We start from the raw sequence: 19,031 nt of genomic DNA on the forward strand, positions 1-19,031 counted from the left end.
CTTTAACCCCTAAGGAGGTAATTTTTCTAGGCAGCCATGGGCCAGGCTTGCAATGGGAGCGGGGTAAGTATTCGGGCAACCTAAAGGCTAGACCTGCTCTCCTTAGCGGGAGGGTCCAAGCAACTTCTGGCTCAACTCGTCCCTGTTACCTCGCAGGGAGGTAATTTGTTCGGGTAGTTTGAGTTTGAGCATGCTCTCGCTCGTTGACACCGTGTAGTGTTTTGCTCTGACTTTTCCACTTTGAATATTTCGTTCACGTTGGGTAGTCGAAAGACTAGGTCCACACTCCATTAAGGAGAGGTCGAAATGCCTCAAGTCAAACTTGCCCATTTGATTCCCCAAAGAGGTAACTTCTTTGGACGACCATGGGACTAGTCTGCTCTTTCGCCACGATAGGAGTCGGGGTAAGTATTCGAGTAGCCTAAAGGCTGAACCCGCTATCCTCCGTGGGAGGGTCCGAGCGGCTTCTAGTTCGACTCACACCTATTACTTCGTGGGGAGGTCATTTGTTCGGGCAGTATGAAACTGAACCTACTCCCACTCATTGACATGGCAAGGAAAGGTAGGATTTGGGCCTGGCTCCCGCCTGTTGACGCTTACGAGGAAGGTAAAGTCTTTTGTTTTCAGACAGCTAAGGACTGATCCGCACTCCGCCACAGGAGGGATAAGACAACTTTTAGGCCTACCTTTCTATATGGTATCCTGCGATGGAGGTAAGTTCAGATAGCGATATAGCTGGTTTGCTCTTCGCTGCGATAGGAGTCGGGGTAAGTTGTTCGGACCACAGGGGGGCAGGACTCGCTTTCCATCGCGGGAGGGGTAGGACGGCCTTCAGCCTAGTTCTCCTCTTTGGCCCCACGAGATGTACGCTGTTCAGGCAATTTGAGATTGAACCCGTTCCCGCTCGTTGATATCGCAGGGAAAGTAATTTTTGTCAGGCAGGCATTAATCCCACTTTTTGTTGCTGCGGAGGTCGGGATATGTTGTTTAAACCGCCGGGTGGCATAACTCGCTCTCCATCGTGGGAGGGTAGAACAACCTTTGGCCTAGTTCTCCCATTTTTTCCTTTGGGAGTTATGTTGTTTGGACAGTTTGAGACTGGACCCCCACCCGCCTGTTGACGCTCGCAATAAAGGTAAGCCTTCGTCTTCAGGTCTTTGGTCCGCTCATCGGGGCTTCCTCCCTCCTCTTGTCTTGTTAACTCTTCTCCGGCTTCTCGTGAATTTTAACCTTAGCCAAGGCCTTCACCTTCCTCTCTGCTCGCTCTAGCTCATTCTTCCTCAACTCCATCAAGACCTGAAAAGTGTTCTCGGTGTTGATGAAGTTGTCGGCCTGATCCATGAACTCTCACAATGTCACGAGAGTCTTCATTGCCAGTTCAGCCATAAATTAGGATCGCGGCCAAACCCTTCTAAAAGCATCGGCAAGATTATTTTCTCATCTTGGTCGTCACTGGTCATGCTCTCCTTATTGAACCGAGTCAGGTAGGATTTTAGGCTCTAATCCTCTCCCTGTTTGATGGTGAGGAGGTACGTTGCTGGGTGTTGCCTCCTCTGACTCACTATGAACTGAGTAACAAATAGTATGGCTAGCTCGCCAAAACTGTCTACAGATCCGGGCACTAGAGACCCAAACCATACTCGTGCGGGCCCCTTTAGGGTCAACGGGAATGCTCTGCATGTCACCTCGCTCGGGAAGCCATACAGCGTCATATGAGCCTTGAAAGTTTCCATGTGCTCAAGATGGTTCATTCCTCCGTTGCACATTTCCATGGCTGGGACCCTAAACTTTGGTGGTAAGGGCACAACCATCACCTCCTCCATGTAGGGTAGGCCAGTGCTTGTGAGCGATTGGTCCACCGATGACGACGTACCCACCTTCCTTGCGATCTCCTCATATTTTCCTTTGAGACTACGAAGCTCATCTTGCACGTTCTTTTACTCCTCCTACCTATTCGGTCTAGCTTGTGTGTTTCGGGACCCCATGTACTCACTATCGCTGGGCTCTGCTTTCTCATCCTGCACCTGTTGAGGTTTTTTGAGTTCCTTGTTTTCTTTGAGAAGCGTTTGCACCTCGTCGGTCAGCTTCATCACCCACTCCTCCATGGTTTTTAGCCTTACTTCCATGACTTCCTCTGTGTCTCTTCTGAGTTGTCCGGAACGGGTTGTTGTAGGCATGTGAAATACACGTAAGATCTATAAGAATCCCACAGACGACGCCACTATTAACGTTGTATTTCACATGCATTTGGGTCAGGTTCCGCCAATTCAGGTCTTCAGAACTTGGGCCTGCAAAAGATGAAAAATGAGGCAATTAGGAAAGGGTGGCCTTGGGGCCTGTGAGTCTCTGATGTCAAAGTTAGTAAATTCTCTTGAAAATTTGTAAATAAGTGAGAGAGTCTAGGGATCAGAGAAAGTTTCTCATATCTGGGAATTGTTACTTATACTAGGAGCTCGGGGGGACAAATCGTGTCTGCCCCCATGAAGTCCGTTTCCTTTATACTCTTCCTTTTGTCAGAGTTCTTTAATGCGGCGTGGTTCTGCGACGACGTCATTAATATGACGTGTAACTTGAGTAGTGGTGCCATTAATGCGTCATGATCTTCCGATTTCCCTTGCCCCGCTAGCATCCTTGGTAGTCCTTTGATGCCCCTCCTGTCAGAGGGTCGAAGGTCTCCTGTACATTACACCCACTACGCGAATAAGCACTCAAGAGCTAGACACCATCCGAGGGGTTTCTAGGTCGACGAGTCCTATCCCCTGCAACATGTTCCCTCATGCAGGTTGCATCCAGATGAGCTTATTCATCGCCTGGATTGGAGACTTTACTTGTTCTTGATTGGGCATTTGGCTCTTGTTCTATTGGTTGCCATTCTCAGGCCCACTGGGACTAAGTGGGGAAAATCTCCTTACAGTTGGGATTTGAAGAAATCCACCTATATAGAGCATTCCAAACATTTTAAAGAATGTTAGTTCTATAATAGTTGTTCTATTTGTAAGTCGGTGTATAGAACACACTATCTACATTATTTACATGATAAAATTTGATTTGTAATATTTAAATTTTTAAATAGAATTCTCCATTCTAGAATATAGAGTTCCAAAACTTTGTATTAAAATTTTATGGGATGAGATAAAGGGAGAACTATATTTATCTTTAGAATCTGAAATTTATCCTCTGACGCTGTCACGCACAAACAGATTTAAAATATTAAGAATTTGAATTAAAAAAGAAAAAGGGTTTGAAAAAAACATCAAGTTTTTTGCATGACGACAAACCCTTTCATGTGCAGGAGACCGAGGAGGGGTTGGACTTGTCTTTGGACACATATATTGAAGCAGATTTTGGCAAAAAGCAGCACTTTCTTGCGTGTTTGTTTGGGCTTAAAAATACAAGTCGACCTCCATAAATTACTGCCAAAGAAAGTTAATGCAAACAGACCACAGTTTCGCACGTCAAGCCTCAAATCGTGGCAGAAATCTTGGGTCAATTTTCTTTCTCTTCCTTTCTTACCTGCTTATAATCATAGTGCTAGCTATCACTTTTAAAACACACAATGGTCAAGGGCTGTATATTGGAAAATGATTCTTAGAACTAATGGGACCAAAACTTTTCAATGATTTTATGTACTATGTGGAAAAGGGGATATAATAGTCATCAGCCATTTTAGTCAGCCTAAGTCATAGGATCATCACATACATAACTTAGGACCCGTTTGAATAGTAAGATGAGATGAGTTAAGATGACTTATAAATATTAATAAGATTATTAGTTAAAATTAGATGAGATAAGATGAGATGATCTATATCCAAACGGGCCCTAATCGTAATCTTTTATCTCATTGTGCTGATGTGACATTATTCATATATTCGAGATCAATTGTTCTCTGCACTACATTTTCGTATTACTATTATCTTATTTTGTTGATGTGGCTTTACTCATAACCTTTAGATCAACTCTCTCATTTTTTTTTTTTTCTAAAAACTCGATTTATGGGGTAATCCTACTCAAGATAACGAGATATAAATATAATATATAACACAATTCATACAATATTAATGACCCGATTATGAAGATCTTGATTGGGATTGTTTAAAGTTCTTCGATCCTTCCATCACTTCAATATGGTATAGCCTCAAAGTCAAGTACAAGGTTCAAACAAATTAATCAGTCTAAAGTTCCATGCTATTTTCGATCATACCGATTGGTCTACAGAGATAACCATCAATATTATGACTTTGGGACTTTTGTTATCATCGTGAATGTCCTTTTCCACCTAAATGGAAAATTTCAACTTCAGTTTCTACAGATCTCATTTAAAAGGTCAACTTCCAAAATAAAAAAATTGGGGGCATTCCGAGAATCGAACTCGGGACCTCTCGCACCCAAAGCGAGAATCATACCACTAGACCAAATGCCCACTTGGCAACCTAGGATTGAATAAATAAAGTTGGTGACTAAACAAACAAGTTCATCATGATCTTCCTTTACTACTCAACTATTTTTTTCCGCTTTACTTTTTGAATTTAGATTAAAAATCTCAAAACATGACCCCTTTGCATAATCTAAAAGAAAATAAACTCAATCCACCAACGTAATAATATGATTTAATTAAATATAAATTTACTTTTATAAAAATTGACATGATTGTATTAGTTAATTGAATTTATTTTCTTTTAGATTATGTAAAAAGGTCATGTTCTAGAATTTTTAATTCAGTAGCAAAAAAAGGAAAAAAAATAACTGGATAGTAAAACAAAATATATTTTTATAACACCGTGTTGTCTACTTTGGCAGAAATGGCTCGGGAAGGTTGGTTGCCTTCTTGAGTTCTGATGCATAGCCTGGTTAACAGCGGAAATGCCTGTCACAAGACCAGATGGTGGGGAACAAAGATAGTGATAGAAATGACCAAAAACATGTTGTTTTCTCTCAACCATATACCACCACAAGTGTCTTTAGAATATAATATATAGAAAAGTTCTAATACTTAGCCTCATCCCACTCTTATCATGATGATGTATATATCAACCCTTGGATTTGTCATTTTAAAAAACAAGAATTGATCTAATGGTTGATAGGAACTACCACTTGGCATACCTGTGTTTACATACACATACTGGTGTAGCAAGACATTCGGGTGACCCTTGCAAAGTTACTTGAGGGCGGTTTAGTTATACAAAATTAAACCATCTAATCTAATCTCATCTTATATAATTATTACAATTTTTCTAAACTCCAACTAAAAATAAAATAAAAAATTTAATTTTTTCAAATTTTAAAACAAAAATAATATGAAAAAAATAATATTATAACAATATTTTATTCAATTTTTAACAAAATATCTCATCTCATCTGAACTGCATAACCAAACGAGTCAAAGTTTTCTCAGGCTTCAAAAATATAAGTTCAGTTGTTAGTGTTCAGTTTGCAACATTGTATTTTCTGTTCGCATTGATTAATTGCTGGGTGAAATAGAAAGTTTAGGTACTTGCTTTACTCTCCAGTTCATTCCTTAACAGTTCACCACCTGTGAGATCAATTTGCACAACAATTTGCACTAAATGCATCTCGATATAGATATATTATCAATCAGAAAATTGTCTTCTCACCAGAAACCAGGCTGATCGAGCAAGATCAGTTATTCATGCGAACACTCCACATACTACAAATTTCAGCAGAATTTACTCAATGATGAACAAGTAGACTCCAACAGAATCCCATTCTCGCATTTTTCTTTTTGAAGGGAAAGATTTTCATCTACTTCAAAAACTTAAAGGCGGGTTTGGTTACACAAAATCAAATCATTTCATTTTATCTCATTTCATATAATCATTATAATTTTTCCAAACTCCCCCACAAAATATAATAAATAATTCAAATTTTTCAAGTCCCAAAACAAAAATAATATTATAATAATATTTTATTCAACTGTGTAACCAAACGAGGCTTAAGTCTACAATTTTACAGTCTCAAAATTCTATACCTGTAGGAAGAAATAGTTGGGCTCCAAAAGAAAGCACCGTAGCCTTTTCAAAAGGAATAAAAAAAAAAAAAAAAAGAGCAAAGGGCAAAGCACACAATGAATCATCTGGCGTCGAAGCATGCATTCAAGGCCAGCCACTAATAGCTTGACAATCACAACTTCAAATTGCCTATAAAACATAGAGACAATAAGTTCACCATCAGCTTGGAAATAAATTCAGCCAAAAGTTAATAAAAGCAATGATCATTAACTGTGATGCACTAATCTCCTACATGAATAATATCCACCTGTCCTCGATAGCCAGTAATTACAATTTGCGCCTGAAGTTAACCAAGTTGTTCCAGGGTTTTGGCACTGTTAGCAAATGAGGCACTGTTATTAAACCCCTCCAGCAAAAGAATCCGTACTGCTTCCAGGCCATGTTGAAATGTGAAGTTCAACTGCAAAAATAATATTATTACACAATGACATTATTTTTGGTTATGGAATCTATCTACTCATGACTTTCTCCACCATAGATTGATGAAAACAAATTTCATACCTCTTCACGTTCTAGTTTATTGAATGGGCGAAGAACAAAGTTGACTGGATCCATTTTCCCAGGTGGCCTTCCAATGCCTAGTAAATTTTACCAACTTAAGACAAAAATAAATAATAGAGAAGTATGATAGCAATAAGTTTAGTGCTTCTAGGAAAGTACCAATTCTTAAATGAGGAAAATCACGGTTCCCTTTGAAGTGATCGATGATAATCCTCATTCTGCAAGGGAAAACAAGTAATAAAAATTATTCCTAAAAGTCACCTTTTTTATAGGTAAAATAAAATTTTAGTGAATCAAGTACATAGGTGAAGATTGAGCACACAAGAAGTAAACAAAGAGAACACCTAACTACAACTTAGGAGCTAGAATGGATCCAAGAAAATCATGAAACTAGCTCCATTGAGAACAATAAAAGCAGTGCACAAGAATAAAGTGTGGAAAAAGAAGCATCTAAGATCATCCAACAAGTGTTCCCTATCCTCAAAGCTCCGGCCATTCCTTTCCAACCAACTACACCACATGAGATAAAGGACTCATATTCCACACTACAGCAATTTGATGGCTACTCTGGAGGTCTCTCCAACTACCAACAAAATCCACTGACCTCCAGGACATTACCCATGCAAATCTGGTCCTGCTAAAATTCTCATCCCATATGACCCTGACAACCTCACAATAAAGTAATTAAGTGATCAATCAATTCACCACTTTTTTTACGCATATAGCACCAATCCATAACAATAAGCCCATGCTTTCTCAAGTTGTCCATGGTCAGGATTTCCCAAGATAAGCACATCCAAACAAAGAAAGCAACCTCAAAAGGCCGCTTGCTCCTCCATACACATTTCCAAGGAAAAGAAATGTGGTTCTGACAATTCAACCTGTACAGGGATTGAACAGTGAATGCCCCTTTCCCAGAATGAATACAAATCATCTTATCAACCATAACACTACCAGTTCTCAAAGTGTACAGCTAGTTGAAAAGCTCGGATACAGCACCAACTTCCAATCCTGAGCCACTCTTATAAAACAAGCATTTCATTGTAAAGAGGCAATAGAGCTGTCCAAAAGATCTGCCACCGAGGCCTCTGGATCATACGCAATCTGGAATAGGGCAGGAAATACAATCTTGAGGGCCCAATCGCCACACCAAATGCCATGCCAAAACCTGACCCTGGATCCCTATCCAACCAAAAATCTGAACCGGCATGCAAAACCCCTCCAACCATTCCTAATATCTTCCCACAATCCCATGTGCGTGGCTCTCACAACCCCCTCCCCTAACAATTATTCTAAAAGTCACTTTTCTTGGGCCATGGAAAGGATAAGAGAGCAAAGGGTGGTTGTACTGGGTTGCGAAACAATCCTTTGAAGAAGCCATTCATGAATTAAAAACCGTTATCTGTAGGAGATTTCTAGTATCGAATGACAACTTGGAAAATCTGGAACACGACCATAATGTACACTCGTTTTGATAGACATTCAGAGAGACAAGGAATCCACCATCATTTACGTCAGAAGTGTGCAGAACTATAATGGTGGAGGATTGAGTTTTGTCGAGAAGCAGATAAACATCAAGATTTTCACGATTTTTGTTTTCATATAGATAGATATATATATATATATATATATCATTATTAAATGAAACAAACACTTGGAACACAGATAAAATAGACCAGATTATCCAAATTCTTAGACACATTTACAACTGTCTCTGAGCCCCAAAAACTAGGAATTGTTGTTTTCGACACCCTGGTGTCTGACTCAATCCGTTCCTTTTGTTAGTGACTTCAAAGTATGGAATAGGAGAATTTTTTCAATGTTGATGTACTTCAGTGACAAGAGCCTTATTTTCTAGGAATCCTAGCAGTCACATAGCAGTTAAACAAAAACATCTCTCACATGACATAATAATTGCAAATTACTTGTAATGAAGATATCTTAACAGCAGCAGACGTTCATTTTTTGGACCCAAAACCTCTTTATGTGCATGGGTTTCAAAAACCATTCAAGTAATGCCTACTGGCCTTCCTGGGATTGGGTCCCATGTAAAACTTTCTAAGATATGTTGATCCATGCAAGGAAATCCAAACCCCCAGCCTCTCTACACCACGAGTTCTTTTCCATTTGAAAAAAATTAGATGTAGCAGAAATCTGACTCATCATTCATTATCTGCCACAATTTTTTTTCCTGCATAGGAGAGGATCATGGTTCTTGTAATTAGGCGCATATAACTTGGGTTTTAAAGGATACATAAAGTCATCTTTTAAGTTTTAACTGCATAAAATGAGTATATAAATTTGAAAAATATATTCAGGAACATTATCTTGTTTTTTACATAAGATCCTGAATTAAATCCATGAGAGCTGCTGAAATATTAGCAGAAATTGGACATTAAAGCAGCCTAATAATTACCCGTTGTGTCCTCCATGGCCACCTTTAGGCAAAAGCCGCAACTTTGCAAATGGCAAATCTAAGTCGTCAAAAATCTGTGGAAGAGAACCATAAGCTCAGATTCAAAAACTAATGACTCCGAAATAAAAAAGATCCCACGAAAAGAAAGCAAAGTTATAAAGTGTAGGGATGGGTAGGTTTGGGATGGTATAAAGATATGGTGTCCCCATCTGTAGCCCCCATCCCACCCATTGTTGACAATGCAAACACAGGCACCAATGATCACAGCCACGACAAACAATTATCAAGGGGAAAAATCAAGGCTCCAAACAACCACTCAAATTGCTGATTCCCAGTGGCACTTGTTGATGATGAAGCCAGGGCTGGAACGCAAAGGGATGGAGCAAAACCACTGTGAGGACCACCTTGTTTTGCCCTTGAACAACTCATTGTTCCTAGTGTTCAACCTGCTCAGATATGTCGTCTCCTTTCCATGGTGGTTGCGATTGGATCTGAAGTCAATGAGAGAGGAAGGACGGTGTACTTTCAAGGGTGAGCTATGGAGATTGGGGTTCAAGGAGGATGCAAACGAATGTTGAGGGTGGAAATTTTGCTGAGAGAGAGATAGATATGGCTGACAAGAATAGCTTCTGTGCAGAATACGGCAGCTGGCCAAGTGAGAAGGAAATCATGAAGAGGGGGAAAAACTCCAGGATTTAAGTGTGTATAGCGGTGGCAGGGAAATCCCTGATCCTGCCTTGGGTTCAATAGCAAACCCCATCCCTGTCCTGTCCCATTAACTGGGAGGACTAGGCATGATACAATATTTTGAATATCGTATTCAACGTGGTACTGATCAAAATATTAAAACGAAATATTTTGTTATTGATATCGTTTAAAATAATATTTCAGAATAATCGATATATAAATAAATTATATATATAAATATATCTAAAAATTATATTTTAAAATAATAATCTATATATAAATATATATATATATAAATTATAAATAGTCTAGTCTAAATTAGAGGTTAAAAAATAAGCTTGTAATTTAAAAAAATGAAAAAAAAAATACAGGCCGAAATATAGGCCAGTACGGCTGATATTTAAGCCGGTACCAAACGGGTATAATATCTGTACCGGCCGGACGGCCGATACGAAAAATATCGATCGTACCAGCCGGTACGGTACAAAATCCAAAACATTGGCATGATCCCCACTCAGCTGGCAAAACTTGTCATCCTTAGAGCACTCTCATTAGATTAGTTAAAAAGTAAATTAAATGAATATTTAGTTATTAGATAGTAAAATATACTCACATTAGATTAGCCAAATTTCAAGTATTTATAATTTAGCTACAGTGACTTTCAAATTTTTTTTTAAATTTCAAGGTTACTATACATACATCAAATACATATTTTATTAATTATTTCTCTCTCCATTTCTTTCTTTCACATATTTTCTCACAATTGATATATTAATTTGAGTTAGTAATATATTACTTTAATAAGAATATGATTATTAATTAATATATAATAGGTAGAATAGTAAAATATGATAAAATAAAATAAATTAATAATTAAAAAAATTAAATATTTTTGAAATTATTAGTTATTCATTACTATATAATGAATAAATGTATAATCTAATGTAGAGATTTGATGTGAATAACCAAAACTAAATTCAACTTATATTATTTTATTATTATATAATGAATAAATAGCTATTCCAATGTGGAGATTTATGTAAATGGAATAGTCAAAAGTTAAATTTCTCTTACATTCATAAAAAATGTCCTTTAACTTTGGCTAATCCAATGAGAGTACTCCCCACATTGGCTGGCCGAATGGAAAAATTAACTAAAATTTACATAATTGATGTCAAAATCAAAAGCATCCCACATTAGATTGGCCAAATATAAAATGAGATGGACTTCTGCTACAGTGGTTGACCAAAGATGGAGAACCACAATTGATTCACTAAACATTAAAATATTAATTTCTCACTCCAAGCCAATATTAAATATTAGTTTCTCACTCCAAGCAAAAATACTATTTAGTTTATAATTAAGAAAATTAAATAGAATTTTATATGAGTTTAATAAAATATTTTTTGTTATTAGCATTAAATGACTTTTGAAAATATGATTTTTTTAATATTAGTTTAATTAGAATATAATTATTATAAATATTAAATTGGTAGAATTATAAAATGTGATACAAATAAATTAAATAAAAAATTATTAATTTAATAATATTTTATTATTATGTAGAGAGTAAATAACTTTTGAAATTAAAAGGAATAAACAAATATAAAAAAAATCTGATATTGATTAAATTTAAAAAATATATTTAATCAAGCCAATAAAAATGCTCTAATAAAGTACACGAGAAAGAAAGATATCTTACCGCGAGTACTTGCTTTAATGGAATCTTGTAATACGATACAATAGCCCCAACCTACACAAACCAATCCTCGTTAAAACCATAGGAAAATAAATAGGAGAAATCGTCCAGATAGCTTTACTTACAGACTGATCACTTGCATTCACGAAAGTTTGGGGTTTAGCAAACATAACTGGAACGTCTCCAATAAAACCTGCAAGATTGGCTCAAATGATTCCAAGACTAGATATAGAACATAACTAGTTTTGATCCCCTAATTTCCCTTATCAAACATCACAAGCATCTACTTCAAACGTATCATTTGGTAAGGATTAGGGCAGTATTGCAGTACATGGAGGACAGTTAGCATAAGTTATACAGTAATACCCCTGAGGGGTGGATGATAGAATGCAATTACATATATCGTCACAAGCATAATGAATATCATGGTATTTCAGGCTGGGGTTGTGGTGTAGTAACAGAGCAATAATGAAAAGGTGGAGCACAGATTGGACTCTTGGAAGAAGTTGTATTTGTCTAAAGGTGGCAGACTTATTGTAATTAAAAGCACTTTTTCTAATTTATCTACCTATTTTTTGTCTTTGCTCCCACTCTACATAAAGGTGGTCAACCGTATAGAGAAGCTGCAGCGGGACTTCTTGTGGAGTGGATTGGAGGAAGAGTTCAAATTTCATTTGATTAATTGGTCACTTGTATGTATCCCAATTTCTGGGGGTGGCTTGGAGATTCGTAACTTGACAAAATTAAACCAAGCCCTTATTGGGTAAATGGTTGTAGAGGTCCCAAAACAAAAGGGGGTACCTATGGAAGTCAGTTATAGATTCACAGTTTGGGGAGGATGGTGCTTGAATGAGATACATGACACATATGGAGTGGGTTTGTGGAAATACATTATGAGACACTGGGATCTTCCAAAGACATGAACATATTATGGTGAGTGATGACTCTTGTATCAAATTTTCGTATGACAAATGGCGGAGTGAACGTAGCCTACAAGACACATTCCCTGCTATTTTTGAGATCGCACGAGAAAAGGATGCCACAATAGCCGATCTCTTGGTCTTTTCTAGTGGCTCCCCTCAATGGACTGCAAAATTCATTAGGGCTGCCCATGACTAGGAGATGGAGACTATAACTGAGTTCTATGAGGCATTGCATTCTGTAAGCATGACCGAGGGTACCACATATAAGATGAGTTGGAGCCCTTGCAAGGAAGGTAAATTCATGGCCAGATCGTTTAAACAAGTTCTAACAAGCCCTGAAATGACTATATTTCTTTTGGCTTTGCAATAAGTATCCAAGGTTAAAAACTCAAAGGATAAAACGGTCGAGGAACTCTCCCGTTAACACTTCCATGCCAAAAGGCGACGTGGTTGAAGAACTCTCCCACGAGTCTAAAAACTTAAAAGGTTAAAATGGTCAAAACAGTCGAGGAACTCTCCCGTTAACACTTCCACGCCAAAAGGTGATTTGGTTGAGGAACTCTCCCACGAATAAAAAAAAACTAAAAGGTTAAAACAGTCCAGGAACTCACCAGTTAACACATTCACTTTAAAAGGCGACATGGTTGAGGAACTCTCCGACGAGCCTAAAACTTAAAAGGTTAAAACGGTCGAGGAACTCTCCCGTTAACACCTCCACGCCAAAAGACGACGTGGTGGAGGAACTCTCCCACGAATCAAAAAACTAAAAGGTTAAAACAGTCAAGGCACTCTCCCATTAACACATTCACGCTGAAGGGCGACGTGGTTGAGGAACTCCCCCACGAGCCTAAAAACTTAAAAGGTTAAAATGGTCGAGGAACTCTCTTGTTAACACCTCCATGCCAAAAGGCAACGTGGTCGAGGAACTCTCTCAAGAATCAAAAAACTAAAGGTTAAAACGGTCAAGGAACTGTCCCAATTAACACCTTCACGCCTAAAGGCGACGTGGTTGAAGAACTCTCCCAAGAATAAAAAAACTAAAAGGTTAAATGGTCGATGAACTCTCTCGATTAACACCTTTGTGCCAAAAGGTGACGTGGTTTTGGAACTCTCCAAGGAATCAAAAAACTAAAAGGTTAAATGGTCGAGGAACTCTCTCGATTAACACCTTCACGCCAAAAGGCGACGTGGTTGAGGAACTCTCATAGGAATAAAAAAACTAAAAGGTTAAAACGATCAATGAACTCTCTCGTTAACACCTTCACGCCAAAAGGCGACATGGTCGAGAAACTCTCCCACAAATAAAAAAACTAAAAGGTTAAATGGTCGAGGAACTCTCTCGATTAACACCTTCACGCCAAAAGGCGACGTGGTTGAGGAACTCTCATAGGAATAAAAAAACTAAAAGGTTAAAACGATCAATGAACTCTCTCGTTAACACCTCCACGCCAAAAGGCGACATGGTCGAGAAACTCTCCCACAAATCAAAAAACTAAAAGGTTAAAACAGTCGAGGAACTCTCCCGATTAACACCTTCATGCCAAAAGGCAACGTGGTTTTGGAACTCTCCCAGGAATCAAAAAACTAAAAGGTTAAAACAGTCAAGGAACTCTCCCGATTAACACCTTCTTGCCAAAATGCGATGTGGTTGAGGAACTGTCCCAAGAATAAAAAAAAAAACTAAAAGGTTAAAACGGTCGAGAAACTCTCACGTTAACACCTTCACGCTAAAAGGTGACGTGGTTGAGGAACACTCCCACGAGCCTAAAAACTTAAAAGATTAAAACGGTTAAGGAACTCTCCTGTTAATACCTTCACGCCAAAAGGCGACATGATCGAGGAACTCTCCCATGCATCCAAAAAAAAAAACTAAAAGGTTAAAACGGTCGAGGAACTCTCCCGTTAGCGTCTTCTCGCCCGTAGGCAACATAGTCGAAGAACTCTCCCACTAACCCTAAAGGGGTGAAAGAAGTCAAGAGAAACTCCTACTGATGGGCGATATACCACTCACAAGCGAGAACAACATAAAAGGTAATACATAAAGTATGAATAACTTGGGTTGATATCATAATGCAGAAGTAGCAATGAATACTTTACAGCCAACAAGCAAAGTTCAAAAGCCTAAAAAAGGGCTTTAGAAATTCGGTCATTTACAGGGCTAACAAAAAACAAAAAAATCAAAAGCAAATCTCGAGGGGAACGAGAAAACTCCAAACTGAGTAGGAATCAAGATGGGCGGCGAAAAGTGTCAGGCATCTCTGCCGAACCAAGGTAGTCATAGAAATGAAGGGCAACCTCACTAGCTCGAATAGACTTCCATTCCAAAGTATGCAGATTCGTGGTGGGTTCCCGAAGAAGAAGCTCATGAAGATGTTTTACCCCCAACTTGAAGCCTATACCCCTGGCTCGTGTTCAAATCTTGGTGCAACAACCAACTGAGGAAGGACCCGATTAAGGTCATTCTGAGAATTCTTCAAAGTGGATCCCATCTCGGCCAACTTGTGTTCCAAGATAGAGATAGTTTTCTTGGCAGATTTAACAACTTCGTTAAGATGGTGGTATTGACGATCGCTGTCTTTAAGAAGGCCCTTTACCTCAGCCAAGTGTTTCTCGGCTTTAGCTTTCATCCCTTCAACCGGCCCTAGCTTTATAAGCAACTCCCATTTTTTGTCGCCGAGAAAGGCCAGGCGAGAAGAATATTCGGATTTGGACTTAGCCAATCCTTGATTTCTGAGTTCGCACGATCAAGGCTGGCAGCGAAGCCATCACGTTCTTTCCAAACAGGCTCCACCTGAGCAGCCAACTCATCGCGTTCTTTCTTAAAAGCTTATGCCCGGGCAACTAAGTTGTCCCTCTCCCGAACAACTCCCGCTACTTCATTCAGGCGAATTGTAAGGTCATCACATTTCTTCCCAATTGCTACCACCTCTTGACGGTAGTGGTCTGCATCTGCAGAAGAAGTTGCCAGCTCTTCTTGGAGTGAAGCAACTTGGGCACAAAAAGCAGCCAACTCGTCAGCCAGTTGATTCTTCTCACCCTCCAAATGCATCCAATCATCCGCCAAGTTGGCAACAAGATGATCAATCCCCTAAAAAAAAAAAGAAACAAAAATATATTCTTCGGAATTATTGACCAAAGCATTAAAGAGAACGTAACAATACCGGCGCAAAAACACTACAAAACTGTTGAACAAAGGCATTGATAACCTATGCTCGGCCAGTAGGTAGGGAGGTCGGGGAAACCACAGGATGGGAGCTAGAAGAGCCTCTTGGGTTGACAGCCAGCAAGGAGACGTTAGCAAAGTCCCCCTGGGAAAAGGTGGCTTCAATAGCGGCGAACAAAGGGTGGCAAACAGATGGTTCAAAGGGAGAGACCATGCAGTTTTTGGCCTTCCCTATCTCACTAGTTTCATCCTGGCAGGGTACAGCCTCATCGGTCTCGAGACCCTCCTCGGGAGGTGTCAAAGATACTTCGCCGCTTCCTTGAGGAGACACACTAAAAGGCAGAGAAGGAATTGAAACCCTGTTGCCATTGGCAAGGGAGATGGCTGGAGAAACAAACGGCAAATCCGGAATAACCCCACCCAAAGTCGTTGAGGCAAGGGGGAACTAAGTGCCGCAACTAACTCTTGAGCACTACCCTCTTCGTCCCCTCCAATCGAGGTAGATTTGAAGGAGCGTCAAAAGGCAACAAAACAATTGGCGGGAGTGCAGTCAGTAGAGGCGTGCGAGCTTCAAAGGGCAAGAAGCTCGCAGGAGAAGAAGGTGGCGTTATAAGGAGGACAGGGTTCAAAACAAGAATGTATTCTTCTACTAGAGTATCATCACATCGCTGTCGGGAATCATCAGTCGGAGCCATCAAAGGCTGGGCAGCAACTTCGACGGCCGTCTCTATAGCGAGTATACTATCAATGTCTTCCTCGGCCTGCAACATAACGTTATCCAAAGAAAGAGGTAGTGGATCCATAACACATGGTTCTTCCTGAGAAGTGGCCACCTTGGTGCTCCCACATTTCTAGGGGACAATTTTACTTGGCAAGTCCTGAGAAGAACTCAACTTGGTCCTACTCTGTTTTTTAGGAGGTACCAATTTGGTATCTCCGCCCACCGTTAAGGGAGGTAAAACACCACCTTTGGATGAGATGGATTCATCGGAGCGAGGTGAGACACGAGCTTTTTTAACATTTCTTTGTTTCCTCCTGCCTTCGCAGGACATTTCTTCTTTTTTAAATCTCCAGTCGAAGGGGAGCACCCAAAAACTCACGCCCCAAAATATGGGCCCGACTAGGAATCATCACGAACCTCTCAATGTTACTGGGGGTTAAAAGCGCATCCTAGAGGCATAGTTTGGGGTGGGCTTGAGCCCATGACTCCACTAGCCTGACACGGGCCTCTTCATGAGGGGAAAAAATTACCTCGTAGTCATCCTCGTCAGGGACAGGAGACCGATTAGGCTTAATGGGAAATTTCCGATTAGGAACTTCATCGGCGAGAAACTCCTAGCCAGAGCCAGCAATAAAGAAAATTTTATTGGTCCATTCCTTCACATGAGAGTACTTGCGCTCTAAATCAACCAAGACCCGACGAGCCCTAAAACTGCATAGATTACCATCCAGATGCCTAAACCCGTGAAGAGACAAAAACTCATGGGCTGTTAGGTCTAGGTACTCATCGCCCACAGGTTCCAGCACTTGTCACCACAAAACTTAGCAGGCCATCAAGATCCTCCAGGTGTTGGGCACCAACTGAGCAGGAGCAAGCCCTAGCACGTCTATCACGTCCCGAATAGGGTGCACAAAGGGCAAACGAAGCCCCATGGTGAACATAGCGAGATAAAGGGCAACAGAGATAGCCATACCTTTGGCATCGATAGATTTCTAGTTGGGAGCTAGGGTTTTCAACTCGACAGAGTCAGAGATGTTGAAATTATTCTGAGCATTCTCCAACTCTTGTGGAGTGACGATGAAAGACCAGCGAGAACCCACGAAAATGGAAGCCAGCGGATATCTTGTTCTAGGATGTAGCAAAATGGGAATCGACGAAAATCAGTTGAAACCAGTACCAACTACGCTAAAAGGATTCACTGGAGAAGCGGTGCAACCAATGGGCTCCATTACATTGCCAATACCTGTAGGCACAAATCCCTATGTCACCACGGTGATGACTGAGTTTTTAGTAGTGAGAACTCGGTCAGCATATAATGCGATCATTGGGCGGCCCATATTGAATGCATTAAAGTCCATTACCTTAACCTATCATCTAAAAATGAAGTTCCCAATATGCGAGATACACAGACGAAGAGGAATAGGCAAAATACGCGACGAGCAGGTCTTGGCCAAGGAATGTTACGTGCAGGAGCTCAAACAAGGGCAAAGGAAGGTCAGCATGGTACATTATGAAAAATACATGATCCTCCCGCTAGGACCACAGGTAATGGCGATGGAGTTAGAGACCAGGGATGAAGATACCTTGAAGCATGGAGAGGCAGATAAGCCTCTGGAGTTGGTCACCCTTGAATAGAACCATCCCGAAAGCCACGTGAAGATCAGGACAAAATTGGCACAGGAAGAGAGACAGTAACTGATAGATTTCCTCCTGGACTATAAAGATGTATTCGCGTGGAGTCATAAAGATATGTCTAGGATAGGCAATGAAATCATCGAACATGAGCTGCACATAGACCCAAAGATAGGCCCAATAAAACAAAGGAAGAGAAACTTCATTACCGATAAGTACGAAACAATCGCAGAGGAGGTTGATTGGTTTTTAGCAGTTGGATTCATCAAAGAAGCACGTTATCCAGAGTGGATGTCTAACATGGTGTTAGTAGAAAAGTCCAACGGAAAGTGGCGAATGTGCGTGGTTTTTATTAACCTTAACAAATCTTGCCCAAATGATAGCTTTCCATTACTGAGAATAGATCTGATAATGGACGCAACCGCCACTATGCCTTCTTACATTACCATCCCGCCTTGACTCTTGCTACTCTCTCTTCACCCTTTGTCCTCCATCTCGATCATTCCTCTATCCTCATTTTGTTTCCCGTTCACTCATTCTTTCTGGTTGGGTAGTCAAGGTGATCAAGGTGTCTTCAGCATTAATAAAATCATAATTTCTATCCATGAACTCTTGTAAGGTGGAAGGGGTTTTTCATGCCAGCTCGGCCATAAAAGGGCTCCTTAGCCAAATGCCTCCCAATAGTGTTGCTAGCATAATTTTCTCGTTTTAGTCGTCGGTCATCATCTTTTCTTTATTGAAGCGTGTCAAATACGCTTTCATCCTCCCTTTGTTTGATGGTTAACAAGTAGGCGACGAGTCTCCTGCGTTTTCTACTCGCCATGAATTAGGTCAAGAACTGTCAGCCTACCTCTTAGAAACTCTCTATAGAGTTTGGTTGAAGTGCACCAAACCATCCTCTCGCTGATCCTTTTAGAGTCAAAAGGAAAGCTCTACAAGCAATCTCCCCCGGGAACCCGTGAAGTTTCATATGAGCTTTGAAAGTCTCAAAGTGCTCCACGAGATCTTTCGAGTCGTCATATAGGTCCATCGTCGGGACTTTGAATTTCGTGGGCAGCAGCATCGCTAGGATTTTTGTAGAAAACGATAGATTCGTGCTCGAGAACAATTGATCTACTAAAGAAAACGTTCCTATTTTTTTGGCCATCTCCTTATATTTGTCCATCAAGCTACGTACGTCGTGGTGCAATTTCTTTGCTTCCTCGTTCTCTTGATGGCCCTTTCTCGCTCTATTTGCCTCCATCTCTACCCTGTCAGTCTGAC

At 40.1% G+C, this 19,031-nt stretch overlaps 2 protein-coding genes and 1 non-coding gene across 4 annotated transcripts in view; all 3 read right to left on the bottom strand.

Moving 5' to 3' along the window:
* Positions 1 to 4,348: 4,348 nt before the first annotated feature.
* Positions 4,349 to 4,420, bottom strand: TRNAP-UGG. The gene has a single exon. It is a non-coding gene; the product is annotated as a tRNA-Pro (tRNA).
* A 1,613-nt stretch (positions 4,421 to 6,033) lies between these two features.
* Positions 6,034 to 19,031, bottom strand: part of LOC121242743 (peptidyl-tRNA hydrolase, mitochondrial-like) — a 37,019-nt gene continuing 24,021 nt past the window's right edge. The window contains exon 9 of one of the 2 annotated variants that reach the window (XM_041140688.1): positions 6,034 to 6,155. The gene's annotated coding sequence lies outside the window, so the exon portion shown is untranslated. The remainder of the gene's footprint in view (positions 6,156 to 19,031) is intronic. The other variant, XR_005935956.1, reaches the window with a different exon arrangement.
* Positions 6,285 to 12,894, bottom strand: LOC121242354 (peptidyl-tRNA hydrolase, mitochondrial-like). The gene is made up of 7 exons (XM_041140230.1): positions 12,864 to 12,894; positions 11,455 to 11,522; positions 11,333 to 11,383; positions 8,944 to 9,017; positions 6,687 to 6,745; positions 6,528 to 6,604; positions 6,285 to 6,426 (listed from the first exon to the last, which is right to left on the bottom strand). Exons 1-7 carry the CDS (start codon positions 12,892 to 12,894, stop codon positions 6,313 to 6,315), a joined length of 474 nt encoding a protein of 157 aa, XP_040996164.1. The 3' UTR covers positions 6,285 to 6,312.

The sequence above is a fragment of the Juglans microcarpa x Juglans regia genome, chromosome 8D (genome assembly GCF_004785595.1).
Source record: "Juglans microcarpa x Juglans regia isolate MS1-56 chromosome 8D, Jm3101_v1.0, whole genome shotgun sequence".
NCBI lineage: Eukaryota > Viridiplantae > Streptophyta > Magnoliopsida > Fagales > Juglandaceae > Juglans > Juglans microcarpa x Juglans regia.

Excerpts from the sequence above, each read along its gene's own strand:
- LOC121242354 (XM_041140230.1), bottom strand. The coding sequence starts at position 12,894 with ATGTCGCCTTTTAAAGTGAATGTGTTAACTG. Across the intron at positions 6,605-6,686 it reads TTTTCCTCATTTAAGAATTG|GCATTGGAAGGCCACCTGGG; the intron begins GTACTTTCCTAG and ends AAAATTTACTAG. Across the intron at positions 6,427-6,527 it reads ATAAACTAGAACGTGAAGAG|TTGAACTTCACATTTCAACA; the intron begins GTATGAAATTTG and ends TTATTTTTGCAG.